Genomic DNA, 26,917 nt, shown 5'->3' on the forward strand with positions numbered 1-26,917 from the left:
AACACGCCACTAGAGGGCGCCAGGGGCAAGGGAGGGTAGAACATAGAGTGAGAGAAGAATATCCTCACTTCTGAGCTAAGGCTCGCACTGAAAACACGTAAACAAATAAACTCAACCTTTTCTAATTACTTTAACCAGAAGGGGATAATAGAGGAAGGATGACACTCAGTATCCTCTTAATGCTTTAGTTATGTAACGTCATTCTTCCCAGGCTCCCCCTTTTAGTTTGCTATCCCGCTTATCAAACTAAAAATGGGCATCGCACCGTAAGGTCAATTCAATAGTTGTTTGGCACTAAATCCCCAGCAATCATCCCACAAACCTTGATTGTCTTGACGTGGGACAAAATGCACAAGCGCATGCGCGTCTTGCCAAATATTTAAAAGCTAATAGAGTAATGATGAGGGAACTATTTATCGTGTATGTGATTCGGTTTAGTAACCTTGCTCTAAGTGTTCCGATGTTGGGAAGAGTGACGTTACACTTACCCAGCTTTGTGGTACACTTCTCTCGAAGAGAAGTATTATATACTTCTGCTTTAACTAGTTGGTTAGTCCACTTTATAATTAACGTATAACTATATTTCCAAAAAAAATTAGAGAGGCATACGCTAGAATTCAAACGTCAAAGATAGCTATGTTTAAAATGATTTTAGGGAAAACGTTTCTTAAAACGACTTAACTAATATTACGGTAAATTACTGACGATAAAAAACAATTAAGATATATTATATTCATTTAATTATTTAAGAAAAACGTCTCGACTCGGAGAGGTTTATTATGGTTTCCCAACTTATTAGTGTTTGTTTCTACAAAGATAGGAAACACTTCCCCGTTTCCAGTCCCTTAAAATATCGGGGCAACTCCGGGTAACTTAGCTAGTTAAATGCAACTAAGACCACATACATATATGCTATTTATTCCTTTCGAGCCAATTTTCTAGTGCATAAAGTTTTACATAAGTTTTATTATTTCGAAAGTTATACTACGAAAGTGAACTGATTAGAAGTTATCAGATCCTCTATAACTTAGGCTTACTGTTTGACTAACTCATTTGGCCCTAAAGTACTTATTTATGCACAATCTGATCTTTGCACGTTGTAGTTCATTCGTGATCTACTCACCCGAATTGAATTTGGTTTAAACCTTTCAAATACGAATTGACCCCGAGGAATGCGAAAATCGCTTATATAACCGCGAGAATTCAACATTGTAAAAGTGGTTAATTTGACGTTTCCGGTATAAGATTGCAATGGAAAACTGTGAAATGAATAAAATATGAAAGAGGTATGCCAAACTAAAATAATAAATTTTGTTTCAGGGCGCTGGCTTGCATAGTGTTCAACCAGGGATAGATTAAATTTTAGAAGTAGGAATGGAGAACAGAGTAATGTGGGCACGCGTCAAAGTCCTGGACCCCGTTCCCAGGGAAGGGGGGTATGAAAGAAGAGGCGGGTCATAGCGACAGAGGTAAAAAGGAATTACGTATTTTCGCCGTCCCCGTCAACAACGTCACCAAAACGTATTTTAAGTGAGCCAATAAGATAATTTAAACTTTTCGTTACGCGTTAAAGGGAGGGGCTCTATACTGGGCTATGAGTCGGACTGAAGTAAATACTTACCGTTCTCCATTCCTACTTCTAAAATTAAATCTATCCCTGGTTCAGCGCATCGTAAAATGTGTGTGCAAACTGCAACGCGCAAAGCCTTTTTTAACAGACTGTACATTTAAATTAATAGGCAAGAGACCTTTCAGAAACACCCTGTATAAATAACATTTTATTTTTATTCCTTTCAGAAGATTTTCTCATGCGTGAAATCAAGCTTGTATTAAGTTTATCTCGAAAGTTATAATAGCAAAGTAAACTGAAGAGAAATGATTAAATCCTATAAACGTTAGGCCCACAGTTAGACTCACTAATTCGGCGATTAATATAATCAGTTACGCACTATATGTTCAAAAGCCCATGGACTTAGAACGTGTCACGCGTGCACCAGGAAAATAATTAAAACGCGTTCTTATGGCGAATTCTAACGTATAAGGTCTTTCTTAATGAATCTTTACCCACCACAATGTTGAATTCTCGCGGTTATATAAGCGATTTTCGCATTCCTCGGGGTTTTGATAGAACTAGTAAAATGGAAAGGCTGGAGTAAAGACTTAATCTCGAATTTCTTTTAGTATATAGTTTTGGAACTGCGTCTTTTTACGTTAAGAATTACTCCCAATTTGAAACCGCGGTTTCGGCTTTATTTATCGCATAGTGAAAGTTAACTTTGGGATTAACCGCCGCTTTGCTCTTCGCACATTTCTTTAAAACTACTTCGGAATGAATTTTTCTGGAACTAATTTAAGAGTGTCTTTATTCAATGTGAGATAATCTTATTATTTTGCTCCCATAACGTTTGTTGGTTCAAATATGTACCGAACTGAATTATAATTACTAACGTACAGGTTCCACCTTGGACGTTTATCAACAAAACGGGTCATCCATGGCTGCTGCCCAATTCAGTTTTACGCATGATCCTTACAGATTTGCGAGAGAAATTAAATATAAGGTATTTTAATAACAGCGTAAGTCTATCGCAATAAGTCTTTGTCCAGCATAGAGCTGAGCATTAACGTGGAATGTTCCTGTTTGTCCCTCGCCTGGTATTTCCGTTTGTTTCGTGAAATTCACAGCACTTCCTCTCTTAAATCAATGATATGACCAGGGATAGGTTTAATTTTAGAAGTAGGAATGGAGAACAGAGTAATATGGGCACGCGTCAAAGTCCCGGACCCCCCCCCCCTCCAAGGGACGGAGGGGTATGAAAGAAGAGGCGGGTCATAGCGACACCGGTAAAAAGGAATTACGTATTTTTCGCCGTCCCCGTCAACAACGTCATCAAAACGTAGTTTAACTTCACGCCGCCAGCAGTAGGCACGGGTAGGCACGTGCCTACGTTGGAAAATTTTGGCCTACTTGAGGGGCCTCCAAATTTTTAAAAACGTGCCTATAGAGGCCTTCAAATAAAATTTTATTTCTTACTTTAACAGCGTTTAATTACTTTATGTACTTTCATAGTTTATATTTCTATCTGTAAAAATCTAACACAACATCTCACACCTATTCGCTACACTATGCTTTTGTAATGTACAAGAGAGCATTTTCAAAACCCGTTTTCTTTATATTCTAAAGAACAAGATCCCCCCGCTAAAGTGTTGACCGTTGACCCCCAGGTTACACCTCTCTTGTATAGAAACTAGAAATTACACGAGTTGGAAATTCCCCTCCCAACCTAAAAACGGTAGGCGCATGCGTCGCGGAGAGGAATAAAATTTTCCAACTCTAAAGTCTAAACACACCAAGATTACACTAGAGTAACTTTTTAGGTGCTTCACGGAAACGAAAGATAATCCCTGATAAGAGACTTCAAGACAGTGTAATTATTGACTAAATTTATAAGAAGGGTCGCAAGGACACGGTTGCCAAAAACTTCGTACTCTTAATAATCTCACAAAAAAAGGAAATACTGAAATCTAGTCGTTAAATCTGGAGATATTCCTCAAAATCCTGAAATACATTAAAAAATTAAGCATGATAAATTTTCAAAACAAAAGGGAGGGGGGCCTGTAGATCATGCTGTGCCTACGCGAGAAATAATCCTGGCGGCGCTACTGAGTTTAAGTCAGCCAATAAGATAATTTAAACTTTTCGTTACGTGTTGGAGGGAGGGGCTCTATACTGAACTATGAGTCTGACTGAAGTAAATACTAACCGTTCTCCATTCCTACTTCTAAAATTAAATCTATCCCTGATATGACAGTTGAATTAAAAAACGTTTCAGTTTTACCGAGGTTTGGCCAAATGAAGATAGTCACGGAGCCAAATCAAAAGTTACTGGAAATTTTACAGGTGTTCTCGGAATCTTACAAAAAGAGGTATCGTAACACCATGGCGGAGTACACACACTTCCGTTGTCATCTTATCGTTGCCCATACACCCCAGTCTCTATTATTTCAATTTGGTTTGTCACAAACGATCTGATTTGCAGGAGGCAGATATCGGTTTGATACCATTTGGTCATTCATATAGTCGACTGGAAGCTTTGGATTTTTCGTTTCCATTCTATTACACCTACACAACTATTTTGTCAAATACACCGAAATCAATTCGAAATGAATACAGTTTCATTAAGGCACTGAACCCAGAGGTAAGTACTAACTTATGGCAGAAGTATTTAACGCTTCTTTTCGAGAAAAGTGTACCACATGGAGGGTAATTGTAACATGATTCTTCCCAACATCATTTTACATTTGTAGCAAGGTTATTAAATCGTGTGTACCTCGTATGAGCAGTTCCCGGTAGAGCAGTTCTCGAAATAGCAGCCGCGATTCCAAAAAAAACAGCGGCGTTGTTCAAAACTGCTGTTTTAGAAATAGCGGCTGCTATTTTGGGGAAATAGGCTGTGTTTGTCTTTAGTTTCGAGTATTTCTTAACAATACAATTATATTCGTTGTTTTCGAAAGCTACCTTTTTCTGTGATCATTAATCATTTAGTCAGTAATGTGACCTACTAACGGATCGTGTTTTTAAAGTACACTTAAATATTGCACTATTCTTCAGGCTGTATCAGTTTACGATTCTAATACCAGGATAGAAAATATTTCAAGAACGCTTATTTTATTTCGGAAGTAGATAATTGTAAACAGTAATTTTTTTGGAAAAGGCATATTATTATTTGGGAAGTGAATAAAGATAAACAACAATATTTTGGAAAAGGCGTAACATTGTTACACCATTTCCAAAATATTACTAACCTAAGTCTAACCAATCAAAACAAAACCTAAAAAACCCAACCGAACCCAACCCAACCCAACCCAACCTAACCTGACCTGACCTAATACTATTTAATCGATATAATCAACTTTAACCTAACCAAACCTAACCTGACCAAACTCAACCTAACCTAACCTTACCAAACCAAACCAAACCAAACCTAACCTAACCTAACCTAACCTAACCCAACCTAACCTTAACCTGACCTGACCTAATACTATTTAATTGAAATAATCAACTTTAACCTAACCAAACCAAACCCAACCTAACCTAACCAAACCTAAGCTAACCTGACCTAACCTAACCAAACCTAACCTAACCTTACCTTACCTAACCCAACCTAACCTAATACTATTTAATTGAAATAATCAACTTTAACCTAACCAAACCAAACCCAACCTAACCTAACCAAACCTAACCTAACCTGACCTAACCTAACCTTACCTAACCCAGCCTAACCCAACCTAACCCAGCCTAACCCAACCTAACCTAACTTGACCTGACCTAATACTATTTAATTGAAATAATCAACTTTAACCTAACCAAACCAAACCCAACCTAACCTAACCAAACCTAACCTAACCTTACCTAACCCAACCTAACCTAACATAACCTAACACTATTGGGGGTTCAAATAATCAACTTGAAGCTAACCATATCTGACCTAGTTCTATTTAAGTTCATATAGCACAGCGTACACCATAACGAACAACAGTCGTTTTTCGCATTTCTGTTTTTCTGCTCTTTAGAGAACTGCTGTAATGGTACGCCGCGTTTACGAGAACCGCTGTATCGGTAATTGTTGAAACGGATAAACTGCCATTTCGGGAAACCGCTATTTACTGAACTGCTGATATGAGGACCGCTATTATGGAATCCGCTCATACGGGAACCGCTCATCTGATGGCTTCCCATTAAATCAAATCACATCTAAATAGTTCCCTCTCTGGGATTACAGTCATACGAAGCTCTTCCGGGAGTACGCCGCACTCGAGCCGTCGCTTACGATGTGCTCTGACAAAACCGTTACCAGTTTTGACTTCACTAAGCCATTCAGCATCCACTTTCCCAGTCGGGCCGAGTGGACTAACCTGCTGCCTCTTGGCACTGGAGGTGAAACTATTTGGTTCACCGATGGTTGTAAGACTGACACCGGCGCTGGCGCCGGCTATTACTGCCAAACCACAAGGGTCGGTTTTTCTGCATGCCTGGGCACCTTTGCTAGTGTGTTCCAGGCGGAAATTGCCGCGATCTGTTATTGCGCAGATTACTGTATTAACAAAGGGTATACCGGACGGACTGTGAGCATTTACTCTGACAGTCAGGCCGCCTTGAATGCGCTGAACCAGTGTGAGATTACCTCTCAACTGGTGCGCAGCTGCCTTGATCTGCTAGCGCGACTGGCGTCCTGCAACAGGGTTCTGTTGTATTGGGTGCCAGGGCATAGCGGGTATTATGGCAATGAGCAAGCCGATAGTTTTGCGAAAAGGGGCTCGGAGGCCAAGCTCTTGGGGCCGGAGCCGGCCGTCCCCATCCCCTACGGGCACGTCAAACGGAGTCTGCATGACAGGTTGACTGTCAAACAAAACCAGCTCTGGCATAACATGGAGGGCCAGAGACAGACAAAACAGTTAGTCAATGGTCCCGGCAGGTCTCGCGCTAGAGACCTAATTTCGCTCAGCAGATGGGATATTAGGCTGGCCACCGGTCTTCTGACCGGACACTGTCGGCTTAATAGACACCTCCATCTGATGGGTTTTGCTGACGACCCTCTCTGCAGGTCGTGCCGGGAGAAGGATGAAACATCCGCTCACGTACTTTGCGAGTGCGACTGCTTCGCCTCGCTTAGACTAGAACATTTTGATTCACACACTGTGGAGCCCTAAAGGGTCTCCTCTATTACGGTGGAGCGAATACTTCGCTACGCTGTAGCTACGGGCCTATTCAAGGCCTGAATACGAGGATGCACAATATGCCTTTGGCATCGGTGCTAGGGCGCGTACCCTCCTCAACAACAATAATAATAATAATAAATAGTTCCCTCATCACTACTCTTTTAGCGCTTAACTAGACACGCTTGTGGATTTTTGTCCCGCGTCAAGACGAGGTATGTGGGTTGATTGCCGAGGATTTAGTACCAAACAGTGATAGAATTCACCCCACGGTGCCATTCCCATCTGAGGCTTAAACCGTTTAATGAGCGGGAGAGCAAACAAAAAGGGTGAGCCTGGGAATAATCATGTTACATAACTAAAGCATTAAGAGGATACAGTGTCATCCTTCTTCTATTAGCCCCATCTGCTTAGGATTATAATACCAAGGAGTATTATATCGGGCCCACACCACACGCCAACCCAATACTCCTTGATAATACAGTTTAAGAAATGACTAGAAATCCATGTTTAAATCAGGGATAGATTTAATTTTAGAAGTAGGAATGGAGAACGGTTAGTATTTACAGCAGTCCGACTCATAGGCCAGTATAGAGCCCCTCCCTCCAACGAGTAACGAAAAGTTTAAATTATCTTATTGGCTCACTTAAACTACGTTTTGATGACGTTGCTGATGGGGACGGCGAAAAATACGTAATTCCTTTTTACCTCTATCGCTATGACCCGCCTCTTCTTTCATAACCCTCCTTCCCGTGTAGGGGGGTCTGGGACTTTGAGGCGCGCCCGGATTACTCTGTTCTCCATTCCTATAATTCTAAAATTAAATCTATTCCTGTTTAACTCTAATATAGAACAGATCTAAATCATTAAAATAACTCATCAAAAGCTATAAGTTAACATTTAGAAGTAGACGTGCTAATCCTAATAAACATTTTTAGTAAACAACGCGTGTAATTTCATTTTACTGACTTCTAAACTATTACAGCTCGAGATTCTTTCAGTAATAAAATGTCTTTAATTTTAATAAATTTAATAAAAATAACTTTCGCTAGGTATGGGTGGCTATATTGATTTCCTTACTACTCGTGTCGCTTTCATTGTTTTTGTGTCAACAAAAAAACGTCGTAAAATATGAGAAAAATAAGCAACGAGAACCTTTCGTTATTTGCGTTTGGAACACGTTTTCCAGCATGCTAACTCAAAGTAAGTTAAACGCACAGCCCAAATAATCTCCTTTACTTATAAGGGGCTGAGTGTATCAAGCACGTTACTCTTATAGCAAAGTTGACTTTTCTCCTGAACTCCAGTTTTGGCTTGGGCAAGGCTAGTGGGCGGGATTTAAAAGTTGTTTGACCGCAAATGCCTTCTGCCTTCGCCAAGGCAAAACTGGAGTTCGTAAGGAAATTCACCTTGTAGCGGATCCGCTTTAAACTGTAGGTACTCAATAAGGAGAATTTACAATCCGAGGTCATTTTGAAAAATGGCGACCAAAACTTTCCTTGATTGTACGTTTCAAACAAGGGGCCGGTCACTCAGTGTAATCGGTGTACACCTTTCACTGTACTAAATTGATCACGCGTAATCTTTAAAAGCCCTGCTCTTTACAGAGCTGAAACGATCACACGTAATCCGTTACCGGTATACAGGATCTTTGACAGTGACCGATTTCATCAATATTTAATATACTTATGGGGTGACGTAGCGGTTAGCACTTTCGCCTCGCAGCAAGAGGATCCCGGGTTCAACCCCGGACTGTGGTACCGGGTGAAAATCTGGGAACAAGTCCTTCTGCGTAGAGTTTGCAAGTTGTCTCCCCGCTTGTTAACAAGAGTTTTCCTCCGCGGTCTAACCCGGTTTCTCCTTTCCATCAAAACTTGCAGAGGTTAATGGTAATAGTTAGTATAGGGCGCTGTAGGTTAGCTGTGGCATAGGGGCTAGCCACCACCCCTCTATGCATTGTTAAGGGACCCATCTGTAAACCAGCCACAGGCTTAGTGTTCATAGACAAAGCTGATTAGATAACAGCAGAAGATAACAGTTGATATCTATATCCTACAGACGGAATTTATGGGCTTTTTTTATTTTACTATGCCGCTTTCTTTTAAAATGGTGGCCAGAAATATAAAAAAAATACCTGCAACGTATGTACGCCGGGCCGGACTAAGCAATTTTGCAACCGGGGGCCGAGATAGTTTGCGCCCCCTTAAGTCGCAAAAAACGGAACAGTAAATATGTTGCTAAGGGGGAATAATTTAACTCAATGCGCCCCCAACAAGCCTTGCGCCCGGGGGCCAGTGCCCCCTCGACCCACCCCCTTTAATCCGGCCCTCTATGTACGGGATTTATGGTTTTTAATTTGAATATGCCGCCGTCTTTTAAAATTAAGGCCAAAACGAGTAATAGACCCAACCAACAATTCTTTTGAATTTTTATAACGGCTCAGATCTCGTTCGCGGGTTTTGAGGCGAGATAGGGATAACCTTATTGGCTTGATTTTTGCCATGCGCACAACCTGTTTTACCTCAAGAGTCAGACTCTAATCCAAAAAGTAAAATAAGAGATTTATTTTCGTCGCTCAACGGCAGATGGTACTACAGTCAATTTCGTTAGTCACGAGATCCTATCCCTTAGATGGAGACCAGACCAGGCCAACTTGTTTATTTCTTGGTTGGGTCTATTAATCATCCTGACCTGGTAAAGTCAGTATATTTTAAGCTATAGTCCTGCCCCCCCCCCTGCTATTTCGTTAGCACCTTGGAAAACCATACCATTTTTCTTATGCAGGTATAAAAAGCACAGCCAATACGCCTAGAGACTCCTGTATTCAAGTTCTGTGGTATTTTACCTCATTAATCCTGTGTATCGCCTTCTCCTCAAAACTAGCATCAAAATACTCGACCGTTCACCAAAACGTCATCACTTCCTTGGAGGATTTGTTAAAGTTTAAAGACGTTAAACCCATAGTTCCCAAAAATACTCTATTCCAATTTAGTCTACAAGTAAGAATTGCATTACGTTTTCATAACTATATCCGGAGCCTCCGAGATATCTAGGCCCGTGCGTGTCGATTTTTATGTGGACAAATGTCCAGTTTCATAGAGGAAATATTTTCGCCCAATATGTGTACTAGATGGCGCTTTTATTACAGTTGCGACAGGGGGTCTTCCATAAATTGTCGTTGATATTTTAGGGGCCAACTATAAAAATTTTATGAAAGAGAAAGGTTTCACCCTTAAATTAACGTAATTGTTTTAGGGGCTATTTATCTTTTATTGAATCTTTTGGTTAGATTGTGTGGACAACAAAATTATTTATGAGATTTTAACATTGTTGTTTTTAAGTAAAACAAAACTTCTTGAAGTTGCTAATTCACAGTTTTATCAGGGAGGAAAGGGAAAAGCCGCCTAATGCTAACAGAACTCGTATTTAGCGGGAAGGGGTTGAAAACGGGGGTATGAAATACTATGTTCTCTCTCTCTCTCCCTGGGTCATTCGGTGGATCATTGAGCATGCGCGAAGTGACATCACGAATAGTTGCTACATGAGATAAAAAATTTGGACTTTGCGCAGTAGAGCTCGCGGTGGCCCGGGCGATACTACCCCCGTTGGCTCGGAAATTTACTTCCCCCACCCAAAAGAGGGACACCTCGCGCTATTCACACGGCATCTCCCTTTCCTCCCTGGTTTTATTATACCATAAGAGGAATTATTTTACTCCTTCGTAACCTTTAATTTTTTTAACCTTAGCTTTTTTATCCTTTACTTCTTTGACATGATTGTTTAATAAAGGTCTTCGAAAATTTTCTAAAACATTTTCTTAATATCCGCGACCTCGGCTTCAACGCTTTCCGTCTATGCCTTGCCCAAATATTGTAGCAGTCGACGGGTTCACGAGGCTGAACTTATTTTTATTTTAGGATACTAAAAGCGCCCCCAAGTGAGAAAGCACTGCGAACTAAATTAGTTAAAAAAATATTCTCGCTTCGCGATAGACACGGGCCTAGATATCTCGGAGGCTCCGCTATACCATAACTCAGGATCCATAAATCTAGTAAGTGTCAAGAAGATACTTGTTTATTTCAGTTGTCAACTTTGAAAGTTCGCCAGGATGTTTGGTCTGTAACCGAACTAAAGAACGGAGCTATCCCAGTTCCCAAATTATTTAACGCCGAAAACACAAAGATTTTCAGAGAGAAACAAACCGCTTATATTTACGAACTAGTACCTCTTAAGTACTTCATGGCGGACGCTTGTCAACGCGGCGATTCTTACAATTTCGCCGAACCCATATTTTGGATGCCATTAAGTCTTGGGTTACGGAAAAATTTGGATGTCCCATTAAAGAACAGGATAAATCGCTTGTAAGTGATCATAAGTTAATATTTACTGTTCTTTCTATAAGTTTCGATCATTTAACCCAATGAAGCCGATATCGTCCGATTATATAACCCAATGAAGCCGATATCGACCGATTATATAACCCGATGAAACCGATATCGACCTATTATATAACCCATTGAAACCGATATCAACCGATTATATAACCTAATGAAGCCGATATCGACCGATTATATAACCCGATGAAGCCGATATCGACCGATTATATAACCCGATGAAGCCGATATTGACCGATTATATAACCCGATGAAACCGATATCGACCTATTATATAACCCATTGAAACCGATATCGACCGATTATATAACCTAATGAAGCCGATATCGACCGATTATATAACCCGATGAAACCGATATTTATAACCCAATAAAACCGATTTAGACCGATTATCAACCGACTTTTATCGATTATTACCCCATTATTAACCGATTTTTACCAATATATCGGTAAATTAAGCTCAAACCGATATATCGATATGATATCGGTTTGTGCCCATCACTAGTCAAAATACTGAAACATATACGACTTCAATTTACACACTATTAAATTGTTCGATGATTTCCAGAATTCGAATTATTGAAGAAACGAAACAGCTGGAACCAATTCTGAGCCGACTGTTTCACAAAGGACGAATGTGTGTTTGGCACATTCAACCGCCATCTTTCGAGGCCTTGAACCTTTATGAACTTCGTGGAATAATAGCTTTGATTGGACTAGGATTTCTTACGGCTTCTCTAAGCCTTGCCTCAGAATTTTATAACGGAATCGTTAGATAGGGTCAAGACTATGAGACAAATGTAGATAATCTCAACCGACATAAGAAAATTATATATAGCTCCCTATATATTATTTTCTTATGCTACCAACTTATCTCAACTCTACTCCAACTAGGAACGAAATCACAGTAGGCCATGCCTTTATTCTGTTCCGGTTTGATGAAGAAACGTTTAAACTAAGATTTCTCATTAGTTCCTTTTAATTTTGTCACGCATATACTATAAGCCCCTACGAAAGACCTATACTTTTGCCTGATGGGGCTATAGTGTCAGTTAGTCATTCTCAAGCCGTCCAATTTTCACATTAGATAAATTACCGACTCACAAACACGATTGCTTACAACTATCACTTGAATACCCTGTAACAACGTGTAATATTCAAATACCTTTGGATCTGAAGATTCATGTTCCCATAGTGAATCGGTTAAGACTTAATAATTAACCAGATATTCCGCGCTAATTATATCTCACTACAACACTTCATCAGCAGGCCAAAATTATGCGACAAAACTATTAGGCCAAATTGTAACACGTTCGCTAAAAACAGGTCGAACTGACTTCGAGGAGGTTCAGATTGCAATTTAGGCAAAAACATGTAATAAAAACTGTCTTTGTTGACAAAGACGAGAAAGTGTAAAAGATAAGTGTAGAAAATTAATTGCCTGAAGTAACAGATATTCAAATTTTCACTTTTGAAGACACGATCATAAAACATCGATTATTTTAAAAAATTCTCAACTTAGTTTTTTTTACCAAAATTACTTCAGTTGAAAATTTTTATCATGAAACATGTGCATCATTTTAAAACAAGTTTGAAAAACCAAAATTTTACCTCTCCGAGTATAGAGGAGGACTACTACTACAAACTTATTTACCTAGCGATTCAAAACGCTTCCAAAGTTAAGTGTGAACAAAATCGATACTTGTGAAACTAATTACAAAAGGGGTTTCTTGAAGTTGCTTCACGAACCAATTTAAAGCGGCTTTGGAAGCTAGTTTCTAGTTTTCAGGGGTATTTCACATGGGATGAGACTAGTATTAAGGCTATTTTCTATGGCCTTAGCAGACAAAACCAACGAAAAGATAAGCAGATGGCACTAACAGAAGCTTCTTAAGGTGTGAACCGAGGCTATTGAAATCGCTTCGAACTAGCAATAAAGAGTGTTTAAAAACTTGTTGGGAAAACGAGTTGTCAACCGACTCCCGTGCAAGTGTGAACAGGGGCGGACTGGCGGCGTTTTCGTGAGGTGGGCATTGAAGGGTCGCGGCCCCTAAAATTTCATATCTTAGCGGCCCCCAATTTCCCAAAAGGACCAAAACCGTTCTCCAGCCAGGTTTTACTTTTACATTAGGAGGTGAATTAACCATAAAATCCTGTAATCCGGCTAAAACATTTGTGACTAATTAACAATTTAAATGTGACTAATTATCAATTTAAATGTGACTAAATATCAATTTAAATGTGACTAATTATCAATTTAAATGTGACTAATTATCAATTTAAATGTGACTAATTATCAATTTAAATGTGACTAATTATCAATTTAAATGTGACTAATTATCAATTTAAATGTGACTAATTAACAATTTAAATGTGACTAATTAACAATTTAAATGTGACTAATTAACAATTTAAATGTGACTAATTAACAATTTAAATGTGACTAAATAACATTTAAATGTGACTAATTAGCAATTTAAATTGACAGTAAGTAATTAAAAAACATTTCAGTGGTAGCAAATTTTAATTTTCACACTGTTTTTATTAAAAGCATTTTATGTTAAAATACTTCTCATTAGTTGGGAAGAATTTACAACATACTGATGTATATCGCTAAATGGTACGTTGTTAAGTAGTTCTCTTTCAACCAAAATCAATATCAAAGCTTCAAGATTTTCTTGTCCAAGGGACGATCTCTGTCTGTTTTTTATAATTTTCAATTTTGAAAATGCTCTTTCGCAGATAACTTGGCTAAATGACAATGTTATTAAATATTCGTAAGCCAGATATAGGTTAGTGTAAGCTGCGGAATGTAGATTAAATTTATGAAGAAGCTGAAAGCAAGAAATCATGATCTTCATCCGCATTAACTAGGAACAATTCTTGGTCAGGAGATTTTATAGGCACTGGTCCAAAACTCAATTTTCTCTGTTTAGGATCAGAAGCTGCAGTTTGTAAACCTTCTACATTCTTAGCCCTAGCTTTTTCTGCGCCTCCCTTATATACTCTTTTCTATGGCTTTTTGATTTTTCAGGGCTCGACATTTCGATAAGTTTGGAAAATTTAAAAGTACAAAATAACGCTATTACGCTAACCACTAAATGTCTGCATTATTATGGCTTTGAAAACGAAAACCGAAAGTAAAAATATTTTTGCTTCTCAACTCAGTGACTCATGTCACGTGCACTAGCCACTTTCTTCCCCCTTCCCCATAAAGCCTTTCATAATGTTTTGAAACTTTTCTCTCTGTGGCTATATTGGCGTGGGCCGTGGGACGGTGGGAACCAATTTTTTACGATTGTAAATTTGTAAAGAGCGGTCATAAAGCCTATGCTGCTATTATCATATAGAAAGAAATACAAGTCCAATGGCTTGCATTGCCTTGCAAGTTCATAACCTTCTTCTTGAGGCTTCTTCCCCCAATTTCCTACCTTTTAGTTTTCAAACTGTTTTTGAATTGATTCAAAATAAAAATTACCAAACAAGTAGTCCTAAGACATTTAGATCAATGCCACGGCCAGTCGGCGTGGCCGACCGACCGGCCCCCAAACCCTTATTTTTCCTCCGGCCCCGTGGGATATTGCCCACCAGCCCCCGTGGCCAGTCCGCCCCTGAGTGTGAACATAGCTTTAGTTTGCCAACATTAGTGTTAACATTAAATATCACCTAAGCTGATTCGTGGCTAGACGTAATGAGAGTGAATGCGCACCATAACAAGAATGAAAACTCTGAAGCTACAACACGATTACGATTAGCCTTTCACTGATCTAATTGCCAACATGGTGCTTTCTTTTTTACTATAAAACCTGTCTCTTTGAATGTGTATTTAACTTTCGGCTCACTCTGAACCGTTAATGTCTCTAATTACAGACACGTAAATCAAAATCCATATTTTATTTCAACACGGACCTCAATTGAATACTCTTTGGTTCACTAAGCCTATTACGGATGAAATTTAATTTAACCGACAGAGTCTAAGCCTTAGCGTTCTTATTGTAACGCAAGGATTATTCTATATACAGATGTAATATAGTAATTGTAATATATAAGTTGACTTTCCTTACGAACTACAATTTTAGCTTGGCAAAGCTAGAGGCATTTGTGGGCGGGATTTATACGTGCATGTATAAATCCCGCCCACTAGCCTTTGCCAAGCCAACCCGGAGTTTAGGAGGAAAGTCCCCCTGTAGGGGATCCACTGGAGCCGCGCTATGCTTTAAGTAATATATAAACAGCTATTTCAAATATTAAAATAAAAAATATTCTTGTAATATCATAATGAAACGGAGCTTTAAAACTACAAAACTATTAAAGGCATCGAAATTACGAAAAATATTTACCAGCCTTTCATAAAACGTGGATTTCAAATCATTTCATATGAAGCATTTTCAAATGCATATTGCGTCCAAATAAGCAAAAATCGGAGAATTGAAAGCTTGATATTTTTGAATTCACAGAAATTATTTCTATCTTTTGCTACATAAATCAGAGGTTTTTCAAACGAAGCTTCTCATTCCCTTTAAAAGTACCATCCCCCTGCTTTAAACAATGGCCTTACAATATACATAGTCATTGACAAAGTTCGAAGATAAGACCTGACAACGAGTAACGGAGATTGGGGCTATCTCTATAAATAATATACAGGGTGTTTCTGATAAGTCTGGCATAAATTATTGGAAATCATTGTCTTTCAGTTTCTTAAATAAATTTAAGGGGTCATCTGTAAAATACTCCAATCTTAACTTGACGTCAAAATGTTATAGAATATTTTCGACTCAATATCGCCCAAAGAACATCCCCCTTAATTTATAGCGGACTTATCAGAAACACTCTGTATAGGGTTGATGCAACGTCGTGGATGGAATGATATGTAAAAGTAAAAGGTTGGGCGAAGAGTGTTGGAAACCAAAAGTAAAACCTTTCCTTGGATTTATTGCAGAAAATCTGGGTTTGTTTGTTGTTTACTCACAGGGACAATTCTATAGCGAATTAATTCAAACTGCGTAGTTGTAGCCAATAACGCGCCAACAAAACAGGGGTGGTGGAGATCACCATCTTTGGTTATTTCCTTCGCGCCAAGAAGCACCACTGGAGCATAGCCTACTCGATACGCGTGGTTTGGTGTATATTATAGACACAAATTTTCAAGGAAATAAGCATTGTTTAATGATTTAAGTACAAGAATTTGATTCCCTCCCATTGGACCGAAATCCCATTCAACCGAAACCAAAGAAGGGAGGTCCCATTGGACCGAAATCCCGCACCTTGGGCGGTTTACGAAAAGTGGAGATAGCCATGAATGGCTGCACTTAACGTTAGTGTACACTGCCTAGTTATCTCCGATTAAAACGAAGTAGCAATGAGTTAACCGTAGAATCGGTTTTAAAGAGTTATGTTAATTTAAAGGAAAGCTAAAATAAGCCGTAAACCGTAACATTTTCTTTAATGATACTTAAAATTACAAAACGCTTTAACTTGAATAAAAAGTCTAATAATTTTATTATTAGAGAAGTCAATGAAGCTAAACATCAATATTCTGGAAAAGGCGTAGCATTGTTAAATGATTTATAAAATATTATTAGCCTAACCTAACCAAACCTAACCAAACCTAACCTAACCAAACCTAACCTAACCAAACCTAACCTAACCTAACCAAAGCAAACCTAATCTAACCTAACCTAACCTAACATAACAAAACAGTAATGTTTTGGAAAAGGCATATTATTTGAGAAGTCCATGAAGCTAAACATCAATATTCTGGAAAAGGCGTAGCATTGTTAAATGATTTATAAAATATTATTAACCTAACCTAACCAAACCTAACCAAACCTAACCTAACCAAACCTAACCTAACCTAACCAAACCTAACCTAACCTAACCTAACCTAACATAACAAAACAGTAATGTTTTGGAAAAGGCATATTATTTGAGAAGTCAATGAAGCTAAACATCAATATTCTGGAAAAGGCGTAGCATTGTTAAATGATTTATAAAATATTATTAACCTAACCTAACCTAACCAAACCTAACCAAACCTAACCAAACCTAACCTAACCAAAGCAAACCAAAGCAAACCTAACCTAACCTAACCTAACCTAACATAACAAAACAGTAATGTTTTGGAAAAGGCATATTATTTTGAGAAGTCAATGAAGCTAAACATCAATATTTTGGAAAAGGCGTAGCATTGTTAAATGATTTATAAAATATTACTAACCTAACCTAACCTAACCCTGTCCTAAATCAACGTCACCCCGTTGCATTCGAATCGATGATATCTCCTTATCTTACGCAAATCCCAGTGGTTCGAAAACCCGCCGTTCCGCTAGTTTCTTATCTAGTTTGGCGTATTTCGGTTGAATGGGATTTCGGTTCATTGGGAATTCGGTCCATTGGGAGGATACCCAAGAATTTCAAATATAGTGATACAAAAACGGCAATTAACATTGACCATAAGTTTATAAGATATGTTCCATAAGTATGGCACTATCTATACTTTGTAATGCTAGAGATTTACAGCTCGAGCTAGTTCGAGAACGACAAGTCACAATTGACTACACTCGGTTAATTTTGCAGCACTTCCTCCATCGTCTTATTTAGTCTGCATTACTCCTTTGACAGCGCCTCACCAGGTGTCGCTTTACCCTGAATCTATGACCTACGTCGCTTCATGACAAGCTCCAGTTTGTAACCAATGACGAACTTATGGACAACATATCTTATGAACTTATGTATTGACTAATTGATCAAATTTGAACATGAAAAAGTATGTTTTAATAAGAATGTTCTAAACGGAGCTTTCGTTTAGGATGCGTGCTTATTTTTTTGTCGTCTGCTTTCGCAACGAAATAACTGGTACACGTAAACCAAATTTCGTTAAACCCCTTAACTTTTGGGTTTCTTTTGGGACATTACATCCATTGCAGCACTAAACAAATCACGTGCCATTTCCACGTTAGTCTCATTCCAAGCAGCTGTCTTGAAAATTTCTTCTTTTCGAGGAGCGATGAAATTAAGGGTGACTTCTTTAAGTTCCTTAATTTCGCATTTTTTTGCAATTAGCAGAATTTCGAGGGCGTTTTCCTGGTTGACTAATGTTTCCAAACGTTCACCACAAATTTCTTGTAAATCTGTCAGGGAACAAAGATAAGCGGCGTGTATTAAATTGATGCAAGTGTTGTCGATGTTCGGTGGAATTTTTGCCGTGTAGATAAAATGGAGTAAGTCGTCGACAGTTTCCGCGTCGAACACTGTCGTCCAGTCAATTCGGTTTTCGTTCGCTTCCTTCATGTTGCTTGAGAACATCATTTTGAAGTAATCCGATTTGGCTGCCAGCAACACTTTGTGACAGGGAAACTCTTTCTGTTTCGTTTTGATAACGAAGTCACTTAGAAAGTTACTGTTCATGAAATTACCGACTTCCAGTTGATTGATACCATCGACCATTTCCTTATCGATACCCAGCGTTACATGTATCTCGACTAGTGAAACGGGTTCAAAGGCTGCGTCAATTTCTTTCCAGTTGGCAAATTGTTGGAAACTGAATCTACGACATTCAATTCCTTTTAGCGTTAGTTGACACGAATAAGCTTTTCGCCACTTGTTGACGTAAACATCAACACTGCAGAAGGATTTGTGGTACTCGCTGTTATCATCGCTTGTATCCTTGCCATATATTGAAAGCCATACGTCTTTCCAGTCAGCCGTAATCTCCCACGGTCGACTTACCGGTTCGTCTTGGCTATTATGGCACTGAAGTTGAACACTCCATGTACGCTTTTCTCCCTTCGAAAAGATGCGAAACTTGTGAGTTTGTTTCGTTAAGCGAAGAATTTCTTCGGTTTCAGAGGCCGAAGAACAAGATTCGTTCTCGATGTCGCTGTTGCTGCTCGCCATGGCTTGACTCTTTCAAATGAATATTAAGGTTTCCAGAATCAGCGATAAGATGAATAACCACTTATCTAGAAAACCTCTGATACAGATACGATTAGAATTAATATAATAGTTCGTATTTTGGAGTTCAGACAATCTCGTTTTTACCTAGTCTAGCTCAGAGGGATCTAGATTTTCCTTATCTCGTCCCTATCCCGTTTTACTCAGCCATAAGTTTATCATGCCTCTAAGTAGAGAAATGGCTGCTACTCCTATGGCAATAGTGTTTGTCTGGCTCCCTTTAATGAAACCCTATACTCTCTCCGTATCATTTATCACCTCAAGTTCAATACAAAATTGTACTGCCTAGCCGAGCGTTTCTTTTATCCCTTTTAGAATGTTTCAGGACTGAAACAGCCTCTATCTGACGAGAGAGAGAGGGATTTGGGATTGCTTAAGTAAAATTCGTCCCCCCCCCCCAATGCCTGCCTATACGAAACGTAAAAATCTCCTTTATTCCATTGGATGATTTTTTTTCACGTGACCCATTTAGTAATCGTCTCGACCGCTTGGTGGCTGCACCGCGACAGAAATTTCAAAATTTTCTCTCTTCGGATCTTAGCGCTATACGAGTTCTGACGTCACAGTAGCCTGCCAAAGATGCCCAGTGCTAACCCATATTTGTGTACTTAGAGGCATGATAAACTTATGACTCAGCCTATCCGTTTTTATTCAGCCTACCCCTTTATCGCTTCAAACTTGTCTCTAAGCAATGCGACATTTACCGTGCTCTGCAGAGAAATACAAGTTGGAAAAACCAAAATATTACCTCTCCGAGTCAAGAGGAGAACTAATACTACAAACTTATTAACCTAGATATAGAATTATTTCTCTTTTTTGAATTAAAAATTTACGAATTATTAAAGCAGTATTCCAAGCATAGCGAATATACAGTAAAGCAAAACACATTTTACACCCAATAGAGATACGTCTTGGACACATGGAGATTAGTCAATGGGAAAAGAAACAGGAATTGAACTGTATAACTTTAGGAGAGATATAACCTTTATGTGCTTGAAAAGGCCCAATTGTCTACGCCTCAACTGTTAACCCTATATTCTTATAGCAACATTCACAACTGGTTTGTAGTATAAACACTATTGTATCGTTTCACCTCATATATATTCTTAGTTTACCAACACGACTGTTAACGTTAAATATCATCAAAGCTGATTTGTGGTTAGACGCAATGAAAGTCAATGCGCGCCATAACAAGAATGAAAACTCCGAAGCTACAACCCGAATACGATTAACCCTTTCACTGATCTAATTGCCACTATGGTGCTTACTTCTAATATTAAATCTAGACCTTATTATTTAAACGTGTACTTAACTTTAGGCTCACTCTGAACCGTTAATGTCTCTTCATTACAGACAGGAAGATCAAAACCCATAGTTTACTTCATATCGGGTCTCAATTATATCCTCTTTGGTTCACTAAACCTACTTCGGTTAATACTTGACTTTCCCGACCTTAGCTTTCTTCTTGAAATCACTATAGCCATAAGCATATCAAACCACGAAGGGAATTGCGCCACAGGCATTGTCTAGGTAAAACTCGTGACACGGGTCTTCCTAGTGGCACAAAGGGGAAACATTTTTCAAATCGCGTAAGGGATGCTACCGGAAGCTTGGACATAAATAAAAGGATTATTATACATCTTATTCTTACCTATTATATGCTCTACTTACATTAATACTTGTAATAATAACAAACATGTTAAACCGTGGATTTTGATGCTCGCGTCTTCGCTAATGATCGGGGAGGGGGAGGCGTGCAAAGTTTATGTTTATTTTAATTTTATTTTTTCATCTATTTATTCGGATGGGAGTGTAAACTGAATTTTTATAACTGTTTAAGTGGCGAATACAAAACTTGCGTTAACCTACTCTTTTATCTTTGGTGCGGTTGAAAAAGACTTTCTCGATTATGTTGTGTGAATGTGTATGTTTGTGGTTTGTATGTGGATGGTGGATAGACGAAAAGATCATTTAGGATTTTAGGTAGTCGTAGTGAAAACTTAATTTACCCCAACTGTAGGGCCACCTCTAATACTACCTTAGCGAGATTGAAAACATGAATAATCTACTACATTAGCACATACGAAACTAGCACGCCCTCCCCACCCCCAACCACACCTAGCTAATACGGAAATGTTTTTTACTTGACTTGTTTAATGATTGGAAACTCTAAACTTACCTTTGATCTTACTTGGACCTGCAGAAATATACGAACATATAACAATACTTGTAGCAATAGCTCCAAGTGTTTTAATCGGATAAATGGTATACGGACGTTAACCCGTCAGGGCCTTTTTTCTGGAAGCCATTGTCCAGAATTATAACTAAATTTATATTTACCATTTCTGCCAAATAATCTTTCATGTCACTGATGGATTTACTCTAAATATCCACTTGCAAATAGACTCATTTCAAAAGGGGAGCCGCAGTATCGTCTGTAAAGACGAAACATTCTTTATGTGGATCAAAGGCTTCAAAGTTGTCAGTCCACCCATTTGGTCCACCAAAGTTTGTATAATAAAGCATCATCCATAATTTTGTCACTGGTTACTGAGAGCTTGTCATGAAGTGATTGAATGAAGTAGGTCATAGATTCTCGTAAAGCGACGTACACCTGGTGAGGCGATGTCAAAGGCTTAGTACAGTGACTACAGTCTAAATAGAGAGATGTACTGCAACATTTACTGAGTGTAGTCAATTCTCGTTTGTCGTTCACGAACTAGCTGTAGCTGTAAGCATTACGAAGCATAGGTAGTGTCATGTTTATGGAACATATCTTATAAACCCAATGAATTTATAGAAGCACCTAAAATCATAGTTGAATATTTACGTAATTCCTTATTTTATTGAAAACGAGTTTAGTTTGTGGAAGCGAAACATGGAATATATATATATATCTATTCTCAATAGTTTCGGAAGATTTTAATTCGTCTATAACTTGTTAAATATTAAATTTTTAACACTACAACGATATCTCTTTCAATAAAAAGATTGTTAACACCATTCTTATAATAATTTATACAACTTGTTAATTAAAATTAATTACATCTAGATATAGTTTATTTTTATTTTGGAATCGAACGTGATTTAGTATTAAAGTATTAAAAACGAAACATCGATACGTATTCTCTCTTAATTACAATAACACTTAATTGTTTTAGTATATTTAATTTTTTTTTCTTTTCCCATTTACGAGTACCCTGAACAACGCTATAAAATTAATCAGGGATAGATGTAATTTTAGAAGCAGGAATGGTGAACAGAGTAATCTGGGCGCGCGTAAGTCCACGCCCCCTTCCTCGGGACGGGGGGGGGGGTATGAAATAAGAGGTGGGTCATAGCGACAGAGGTTAAAAATAATTACGTATTTTACGCCGTCCCAGTCAGCAACGTCATCAAAACGTAGATTAAGTGAGCCAATAAGAAAATTTAAATTTTTCGTTACGTGTTGAATGGGGGGGGGGCTTTATCAGTATGAGTCGAACAGAAGTAAAGGCTAACCGTTTTCCGTTCTTGCTTCTAAAATTACATGGGTCCCTGATTAATATATATGTAGTTTTTAAATATCTTAATCTACTGCGAACGCTATAGTCACAATTATTAGTATAGGTTTATATTAAATAGTTAACAGTTGAGTTTTAAGGCCCACCGGTTTGATATATCACATTGGCCCAAAACTTAATTTTTTATAACGTGTCAATTTTTTTATATTTATGACCAAAAGTCTCCAACGCTACACCGCATAATTACTACAATAGTACAGGAAAAATAGGTATTAACCCTGAACAAATTGAAACAAAGCTGAAAATTTCAGATCTTATAGATTTTTGGGCGCTCTTTAACGTGGTGTGGTCTCCCACACTCTCCCATTGGAGGAATTTCCGCCATATTGGAAAATGGCGGACAAAATCGAGAAAACGTTTAATAACTCCGGTTCTACTTAACCGATTAACACGTTATTAGAATTCAATTGTAGATCACCTTCAAACACATAATTCATCTCTTAACATATTTTACCCTACAACTAACCGGAAGTTCACAATCTGACCCTGAAGATTGGCCTCATATAAAAAATGAGGATCTAAAGCATTTATGTTTTCTATTTTCAGAATACGTTTCCAAAATTAAACATATAGTTCCAATTACTGACAAATTTTGTTACTTTTCTTACAAGAGCTATAATGTATAGTACTGGAGAGGGTAAATCAGCCTTTGTACCATCATAAAACTTAATGTTTTAATATATTCCATTGTTCGCCCACACTTGTCAATACGGCTAAAGTTGAGTTAAAGCGTGTGAAACAAAGTTAACATAACCAAGTGTATACTTTAAATGAAGATTATGGAATTGAGCTTTTGAATTAGCTTCTCTTCCACCAACAAGTGCGGCAGCAAAGCAGCATTCAAATAGAGTTTATCACCAAGTTCAAACGTGGCTTGGAAGCAGCCTAAATGCTTGAGAATGGGCTTGGAGACAGGTAGGATCTGAACTCAAACCAATCGTTACCACTCTACAACCTGCTCCAGCTGAGCTTCTGCAGTTGATCCCTCGTAAATGCAAGGAAGTCTGTGATTTGAAATGTGAATGCGGTAAAACTGGTCCAGTCTGTTCTTCAATTTGTAGACAATGCAAGGGAGTATCTTGTTCAAATGAACATAGAGATTTTGAGGCTCAACCTCAAGTAGAGGACTATGATTAAACTTAAGCTTAACCAATATTGATAAATATACTAATATACAAGTTGGTAAACAAAAAATAAACCTCTCCGATACGAGACGCAATTAAGAGGTTGTTCTCAAATAATTAAGAAAATATAATTGATGTTAATTACGTTAGTCGTCAGTATTTTAACGTAAGTCCACTGAAGTCGTTTTAAGAAACTTAATTCCTAAAATAATTTTAAACGTAGCTATTGTTGACGTTTGAATTCTAGCGTATGCCTCTTTAACAATTTTTGGAAATTTAGGGTATAAGGCGATTGATTCACAATAAATGATAAGAAATTCGCAATTGCATGAACCTTTGGTTGAAGCCCTGGAATTTGGAGGCTAGACGTTTCTCGTAACCCTAGCCGATCGCCACGCACTTCTTGATCCTAACGTTGGGAGTAGAAGCCAAAAATTACTGCGGACGCGGTGACCGACACACAGACAGACAGACACCCCCCCACACACACGTCCAGTATAATACCTCTCCGTGACGTCATCGTCACTTAAAGTGGTAAAAATATAATGGGAATAATATATTTTAGGTTTAAAACCCTCTTTACATTTATTTCGCTCGAAACCGTTTCGAAATACTCAAAAATTAGATTTGCCTTACCTTCCGGGCTTGATTGTGAACTTCCGGTTAGTTGTAGGCCAACATATCTTTAGGATGTATTATGTGTTTGAAAGTAATCTACAATTGAAGCCTAATAACTTGTTAATCGGGTTAGTAGAACCAGAGTTATTAGACTTTTTCTCGATTTTGAAATGTATTCTGAATATAGAAACCATAAAATGCTTTAAATTCCCATTTTTATATGAGGCTAATCTTCAGAGTCAGATTGTGAACTTCCGGTTAGTTGTAGGACAAAATATCTTAGGAGGTGAATTATGTGTTTGAAGGTGATCTACAATTGAAGCCTATTTACGTGTTAATCGGTTAAGTAGAACCGGAGTTATTAAACGTTTTCTCGATTTTGTCCGCCATTTTCCAATATGGCGGAAATTCCTCCAATGGGAGAGTGTGGGAGACCACACCACGTTAAAGAGCGCCCAAAAATCTATAAGATCTGAAATTTTCAGCTTTGTTTCAATTTGTTCAGGGTTCCCTCTATTTTTGGGCTAAAATGACTGTACTACAAACACCGAGGGTAAAATTACCACCTCTAATTAGGCCGTCATTGAAATTTCAAAGCGTAGCATTATGGTAAAATGCGGCCTTGTATGAGCATCGATTAATTATAAGGTAATTGTACAAATACACGATGGTCCATACAACAAAAAAAAGGTCTTAATATACTGAGTAGAAGGATAGAATAAAGCAAGGTTAAGCTGAAAATAAAAGCCTGTTAGGTGTACAGAAATAAAAGCAAAAAGTACACTTTATTAACAATTCCCTGCCTTTGGCTGTAGACGACATGTAAACTGAGAAGCAAACTACACTCCGCTCAACCGCCTACAGGAACTAACCAACCAGAGAAGAGCTGCTTCACGTCATAGGTTTGTAGAAAGTAGTACATGATACTGGCGATACAAACGTTAATTTTTGGTACTATAGCAAGCCTATTCACCGCTTGTTCCCCTGTGCCACGGTCGGGAAGTTAATCATTCGCAGAAGGGGCTCGACACTATTCTGGGATAAATGAGGCTAGGCTTCTCATATCGCATGGCGCGACCAAGTTTCAACGAAGTGTACTTTTTATTTTTATATCTATATACTTTTGATAAAACCACTTGTTTCTGAAGGAAAGCGGCACTCTACTGTGGAACGACTCAGGTCCGGAGGGACGCTAGAAATGGAGGAGGAATACTTGGAAAAATGGCGAATCAGGAAGACCGCCCGCCATTTTTCCGTGTATTCCTCCCCCATTTTCCAGCGTCGTACCGGTCCTGAGCCGTTCCACAGATATCGGGCCGATTTCTCTCAGATTAAGCATCCTTGCTTTGACTACCCCCAAACACTTGGTGCTGAAGATTGGGAAACTTTCTATTTGTTGTTTTGTACCTTAGTATGGATCTCTATTGGAAATATTCCGTCCTTGTCAGCTGTACATTTTTAATCCATGACGTATATTTAATGGCTCAATTTCGTCTAAATTCCCATAATTACCGTAATTAAATTAAAATAATTATCTCGAGCATGTTTTAAAAACACCCCTATCCCGTCACTGCGTAGAACCGCGTAGGCTTTAAAAATAAAACCTAAAGCCTAAATCTTCAAGGACCAATAACAACGTAACAGGAGTGAGCTTAGCGAGTGAGTGTTTCCCTCTACGTCATTTTATTCCCAAAACGTTTAGAACCAATACTTTTTCAATGAATCTCTTCCTGAAAGATATTTTTAACAATTTAACGAAATTTAAAATTGTTCAAATTAAAATATTTTAAACTACAGAAGTATGTATATGAATATAGCCCCGTGACTCACTATAAGAAATATTATAGCCACGTTTAAATAAATAACCAACTAAGAACATTGTCATAAATTTTTAACGTGAACTATCAAAAAACCATACTAAAATCAGAGCCCTATTTCCAATAATCACCTCGAATGAAAAAAAAATCCAAAAATTAAATATATTTTGAATCTTTAAATCAGGGTCCGAAATAACCCGGGTTTTATTTTCAATGGATCATATTACCCCATAGGAGCTGAAGATCTCGATTAGCTATGTCCAGAAGTAAGATGAGACTAGAAGTAAAGAGCTCTAGCATTGGTAATATATCCTGGCACTAGTGAAGAAATTTGAGGATTTCATGCCGCTTCCATCGCGCCTACTTCTTACTTCTGCTATGTCACAATAAAATATAGAAGCGAAAAAGTGAATTTTTGAGGTGCAGCGATGATACTTGTACATTGCGCCACCAATCGCATGGGTCCATGACCAGAGCGATGCAAGCTTACTAAAGTTGTCGTACACATCACGACACAGTGTCGCTTCTATTTTTTGCTGGTCATGCCTCTTTATTGGATTTTCATGTGATCCTCGCACTAGAGTCGTGACCTATTAGAACTATGGTTGCGTAACCTTAATAAATTAACCAAAGGTGACGCCTCTGAATACGCACTGTTGTATGTCGTCGGAGTGTTGATGAAAATGCCCTTAAATACGAGTATATAACTTTGACTAAAGATTAACTTAAGATTT

General features: G+C 38.2%; 2 protein-coding genes across 2 annotated transcripts; one reads left to right on the forward strand and one right to left on the reverse strand.

The window, feature by feature from the left end:
* Positions 1–2,329: 2,329 nt before the first annotated feature.
* On the forward strand, positions 2,330–8,067 carry LOC149647025 (putative glutamate receptor). The gene is made up of 7 exons (XM_089849580.1): positions 2,330–2,371; positions 2,455–2,558; positions 3,831–3,924; positions 4,038–4,196; positions 7,700–7,714; positions 7,767–7,917; positions 7,994–8,067. Exons 1-7 carry the CDS (start codon positions 2,330–2,332, stop codon positions 8,065–8,067), a joined length of 639 nt encoding a protein of 212 aa, XP_089705706.1.
* Positions 8,068–17,195: 9,128 nt separating this feature from the next.
* Positions 17,196–20,341, reverse strand: LOC149647026 (uncharacterized). Its single transcript, XM_089849875.1, has one exon. It carries the CDS (start codon positions 19,002–19,004, stop codon positions 17,994–17,996), a length of 1,011 nt encoding a protein of 336 aa, XP_089706001.1. The 5' UTR covers positions 19,005–20,341; the 3' UTR covers positions 17,196–17,993.
* Between the last annotated feature and the right edge of the window lie 6,576 nt (positions 20,342–26,917).

Source organism: Phalangium opilio, unplaced genomic scaffold (genome assembly GCF_054372755.1).
Source record: "Phalangium opilio isolate 3A_F unplaced genomic scaffold, DU_Popi_V2 ptg000089l_1, whole genome shotgun sequence".
NCBI classification, from domain to species: Eukaryota; Metazoa; Arthropoda; class Arachnida; order Opiliones; family Phalangiidae; genus Phalangium; species Phalangium opilio.

Coding starts and splice junctions, on each gene's coding strand:
- LOC149647025 (XM_089849580.1), top strand. CDS start 2,330: ATGAATTTTTCTGGAACTAATTTAAGAGTGTCTTTATTCAAT. Junction 3,925..4,037: donor TCGGAATCTTACAAAAAGAG/GTATCGTAACAC, acceptor TCTGATTTGCAG/GAGGCAGATATCGGTTTGAT. Junction 7,918..7,993: donor TTCCAGCATGCTAACTCAAA/GTAAGTTAAACG, acceptor TTACTCTTATAG/CAAAGTTGACTTTTCTCCTG.
- LOC149647026 (XM_089849875.1), bottom strand. CDS start 19,004: ATGGCGAGCAGCAACAGCGACATCGAGAACGAATCTTGTTCTTCGGCC.